This window comes from Apis dorsata, unplaced genomic scaffold (assembly GCF_000469605.1).
Source record: "Apis dorsata unplaced genomic scaffold, Apis dorsata 1.3 scaffold_3, whole genome shotgun sequence".
NCBI classification, from domain to species: Eukaryota; Metazoa; Arthropoda; class Insecta; order Hymenoptera; family Apidae; genus Apis; species Apis dorsata.
Genome location: NW_006263306.1, coordinates 21,258 through 26,797, shown reverse-complemented (window position 1 = coordinate 26,797; position 5,540 = coordinate 21,258). Strand labels below are relative to the sequence as shown.

Below are 5,540 nucleotides of genomic sequence, written 5' to 3'. Positions count from 1 at the left end.
GGCGGCTAGGGGAAAAAAAAAAAAAAAGAAAGAAAAATCGTGAAAGGATAACCGGCGGCTGAAAGTTAACCGGGGATAATGGTAATGCGGGCAGTAAAGGAAATTACTATGCCACGGTTTAAAAAGATTCGCCCAGAGGACCGCATCAGCCATTTTACAATTCCAAACGAGCGTTGTCGGATAACGGAAGAGAAAACGCGACATGAAAATTAAGCACGAGGATTTAGAATAATTTGAATAATAGTAAAATTATTTTTATGAAATCTACGTATATTTACCTATGCTACATTAGATTTATTCTGGTTGAATCATCTTGTTTTATCCTTTCTTTTTCTTTTTTTTTTATCTTTGGTCGAATCATTCTTCCTCTCGAAGCTTTTTCTTTTTTTTTTGATTTTGAAATCAATCAATGCGTTGAGCGAAGAAGATTGATTTTTTTTTCTCTTAATTCATGATGGATAAAAACATTATGAAAACGAATCTGAAAGAAACAGAAGAAAATCTTTTCTTTTTTTCCTCTTTTTATGATCAAAATTCATTTTACATTTTCTCGTTTCAGTATTCCAAATGAACGTATAATCGGAGAATATACGTGAAATCCATAAATTAAGGGTAAGTAGGATTCGGTACTGTTACAAGGTACATTGCAAATTCAGAGATCACGTGACAGAGCGTACAATACAACGCACAGTGATATTAGGAACCACGTGCCGCATTGTAAACATAACCACGTGCCATTAGCAAGCCTATAACGTAATGTAAATGCAGCAGTGTAACATTAGAAATCACGGTGTTCACAAATGTTCTGGTGAAGCTGGCAACCTCATAAACTATCTCACACAGTATCGTTCTATTAAAAACAGGTACGTACCTCTTCAAACATCAATTATTATCTACTATTTTATCCTTATTTTTATTTATTTTATTTTCAGATCCAGAAAAATTTCAATACGCAAAAATATAACAAAGAAATGTCGATTTTCAAATTTTCAAATTCAAAAAGATGATTAATCCCGATGTTCTAAAATATGTAATGTTAGAAATCACGAAGCATAAATGTTCTGGTGAAGCTAGCAATCTCATAAATTGCCTCACAAACAATATCGTTACTCTATTAAAAGCAGGTACGTACCTCTTCAAACATCGATTATTATCTACTATTTTATTCTTATTTTTATTTATTTTATTTTCAGATACAGAAAAATTTCAATACGCAAAAATGTAACAAAGAAATGTAACGTCGATTTTTAAATTTTCAAGTTCAAAAAGATGTTCTAAAGTAGTTTTATATATATTTAATTTCTCTCAAAAAAGAAAACGTCCCATTCTCCATTAGGGGATGAAAATATAATATTTCACAAGGCGAGCAGCTCTCATGCTATTATCAAGTTTCGAACAACGTAATCCAGCATGTACTTACGAGTTTTCTTGCGGTTAATTTTCGTAATGGCCGATCGAAGAATCATAAGCGTTGTAAACTTCTATATTAGTAACCGAGCAAACCGTAAATATTATAACGTCAATCATCGTGGTATCGTCATAAATTCGGCTATAAACGCTGTATTATCGGTGATCGCTTAGTACAGCATAAATCTTATAACATAAACGACCATAGATCATAGGCACAAATTCATGAATAAGTGCATTGCCAATATAAATTCACAAATAAGTTGGTTGGCTACCAAAAATCATATTGATCGATAAAAATCAATCCTTATACGATGATCTTTATTTAAAAAAACTATGTTTTAGTACGAATATAGATCGAAATGTTATAAATATTATTAGAGAATGAAATTTATAATCTTCTCTTTAACAGGATTTATAAAGACCTGTTACTTCAGTCTCAATGTTTAATTCCTCAGTGTTTAATTCCTCATCATTCAGCCAGAGTTTAGCATCTGCGGTGAATACACTCTTCAAGGTTTTATGGCTGGTGGAAATCCATTCGATAATTCCGCGGTATGGGCGGAAGTGCACCAGCGAGAGAACGCGGAGAGCCGTTAAAACTTGGGCGCATGCATTGCACAGTCGATGCATCGCGCGTAATTATTTACGTAAGAAATACACGCAAATATTCCCATTGTTTATTTATACATTTTTTTTCAATTATTTCGTATTTTCTTTTAATTAAAAAATGGATATGATCAAAAATCAATTTTGGATCATATCAATTGTTTTCTTCTTCTTCTTCTTCTTCTTCTTCTTCTTCTTCGTTTTTCAATTGTTTTGTCTTTCTTCTATCTTGCTTGCGAAATGATTGAAATCCGAAAATACGATAGCGATAGAATAAATTGCGAAAAGTATATCTTGAGGAAAACAGGTTTTGAAATATGTCTCTGGAAAAGATAAGATTTTATTTGAAGTTTTTTTTAACGTTAATACGTCCAATATGATACAGATTTTCGATTGGACGTGCTTGTAATTTAATTAGAATTCGCGAAACGTAGAATAAACAGAGAATTCATTTTGCACATGTAAACTGGCCCCTCTTTCCCGCGAGCTAAGTATTTACATTTTGCTTATTAAATGTTTGTGGCCGACTGAACATTGAAATTTAATTTCTGTTTAATTGGATCACTAGCAGTTACATCTGCACATGAAACATTCATGATTCTGACGAGAAGACAACGAAAAATCAAAAATGCTCGATTCGCGACTAATCTAAATATCTTCTTTGAATAGGTTTTCGTATGTTATTTTGCGAATTAAATGATGTCATTCTTTTTTCATTAATTTAACGAAATAATAAAAGGAAAATATTATTTATTCGTCTATATTATCGAAAATTCATATTCTGAATTTATTTATTGTATTCTGCTTATCTTTTTTTTTATAATATTGCACGTTTTTCTCATATTTTTAAATTTGTACTCTCGTATTCTATCTTCGAGAAATTATACTTAATGAGGAAATAATTAAAAAATTATTTATCTCTTTTTATAAAAGACTCAAGATATTTCAAGATGATTTTGATTTCAAGAAGTTTCTCGAGAGGAAACTCTCGTGAAATATTACTAACTATTTTTAAAAATTTACTCAGAACGCGCGAAAGATGTTCTGAATAATTTAAAATGAAAACGAAAATAAGTATTGCTAAGATACGATACGAATGTAAAAATATTGAAATAAATAGAGTGGGAAAAAAATGCAAAAAGAGAATCGCCAATGTAACTTCTACCTGCGAGTATACTCACACACATTGGAGTATACCAGGCGGAATGATTTTTCATTCCTCTGTCGGGATTAACGTTTCTTTCTTCTTTTCGAAATCAAACATAAATATTCTAGAATAATATTCTTTCAATATTTCAAAACCGCGAATGAAATTTCATTTAAAATTTACATTCGAAAAACTTCGATATCCACAATAAAACAACATAAAAAAGAAGCTAGGTAAAAATATTTTGTAGATTTGAAAAAAAAAAAAAGGAAAAGATAATTCGAGAAAATATTAGAAAATATCTCGATATCGAAGTAAAAAAGAAAGGATACATAACATTTGAAATCAAAACAAATAATTAGTAGAAATGATAATTAAGAGTCGAGTTTCGTTAATAATAGAGAAATCGATTCGTAACATGCGTTGATTACAATACATTGCAATTATCTCGAGCACGAGAATAACAAATGATTCTTCTCGTTACAACCCGTACATGATAAATCATTAATTTATTTTTAAAATTAGCTTCATTGGGCACGTAGATAGATCCGAAGGAATTAACTATTAACCCGTTACGTGCAAAATTCATCAAAGCGAATCCACAAAGATGCGAAGGATGTCAAATGTAAATTAATGCAACATATGGAAAATGCAATCAAATTGTTTCTCCACTCGATTGATATCGCGATAATCATAAATTTAATTTATATTCCAACTCACCCTCAGTTTCGAAATCACTTTTGTTTTTCGTGATCCATACCATCATCATAAGTATTGTTTTTATGAAGCTGCTGTTTATCAGATTCTTGTTGATCCCACCATCATTATTTATCGCTTGTTTCATCGCGATTTGTCACTGTGAAATTTATCGTAAACTCGTTCCATTCAAATTGACAAACAACGAAGAGGATCACGATACAGAACGATCAAAAGGTAAACGATATCGATGTCGTGCCTTGAAACAATCCGCTATTAGATTTATTGAAATAATATCGTATATAAAAAACAAATCACCAAACCCCCGGACAAAGAAGACTAACGGAACTTTTAATGCGACGCAATCCATATAGGAGACTTCTACACCGCCTGAAAAGTCAGAACCACCTTAAATCCATCGTTGCCAATGGCAACCTGTTTGGTCGATCGGTCAAAAGCACTTTCTACTCCATTATTTTTCGATTTTATTATATCCTTTGTTAGAAAAAAAAAAAGAAAAAAAAGAATCTCCTCGAACTTTACCGCTAATCGTTTTCCCTCTCTCCCTTGTGCCAAACGCAACAAACGAAATCCAAACGAAGATCATCCATCTTGTTAACGGAAAAAAAAGTTTTGTCGTTTACGTGAACTTGTTCCACAACTAAATGCATTCGAGAAAATTGATGTTTTAATCCGATTATATCGGGATAAAATGTGTACAATGAAAAATCGTATAGGAAATTCACGAGTGAAAATACACGGGCAATTAGACACAAGGAAATACATCATGAGTAGAGGTAATCGTGCACTTTGATCGCCGGCTTATATATCACCTCTTTGCCGATCTTATGAAACTTTTCTCGGAAATCCTTCTCGAACTGTCTCAAGTACCTGCAACGAGTTCAATCGATATATTATTTCCACTTCTCGATCTTCGAAACTATGTGCACGTACTTGAATTGGTTTTTCGCTAACTGATGAGCCAACAAGACTCGTTCGATAAGTGATTTCGAGTATATGTCAGCTAGATTTTCGATCCTGGAATGAACAGCAGCCTCTTCCTCCGTCAAAAGAATACAATTCCACGGTGACCATTCCTCGTTCATATTATATCGAACAATTCGTAATAAGAACAGATCTGTATTTTCGCTAATGGCCGAGTGTCCGTGCCAAATATTATTCACCAGATGATACATGTCGTGCTTTTGCATAATGAATGCGATAACAGAGGTTGATTCTCTTTTTCTTTCCTCTGAACGCACAGTATTTAAGAGAAATATGTAATGATCGTAGTTTATGTGTTTAATATTCCGTTCACGCAGCCAAGTACATCCTTAAAATATTGAAAAATATATATATTTTCAATATATCTTTTAATAAAATATTGTATCCATTATGTATTATGAAATGAAATCAAAATAGTACCAACGCAAGTATATATCTTGTTCATTCTTCCATGAACAGTGAATTTGTGTTTGGGAAATAATTTTAAACAACCGAAACATAATTTCGTCTTAGATTCAATTGGTTCACGAAGTTTCTCATCGTCTACGCTCTTGCAAAAGTCTTCGTCGTTCTTTGTGCAACAACACGAATGTGACGAGCGTAAAAAACTCAAATAACTATCTATATCGTCAAAGAGAAAGGAAGGAAGAAAGAAAATTTTATTAACGATTTTCTT

At 32.1% G+C, this 5,540-nt stretch overlaps 1 protein-coding gene across 1 annotated transcript in view; it reads right to left on the bottom strand.

Annotated features, from left to right (window-relative positions):
• Positions 1-4,525: 4,525 nt before the first annotated feature.
• Positions 4,526-5,540, bottom strand: part of LOC102671151 (IQ and ubiquitin-like domain-containing protein) — a 2,653-nt gene continuing 1,638 nt past the window's right edge. The window contains 2 exon segments of the mRNA XM_031509947.1: positions 4,526-5,192; positions 5,285-5,485. Of these exon segments, the coding sequence (XP_031365807.1) occupies positions 4,645-5,192; positions 5,285-5,485 (749 nt within the window). The 3' untranslated portion in view covers positions 4,526-4,644.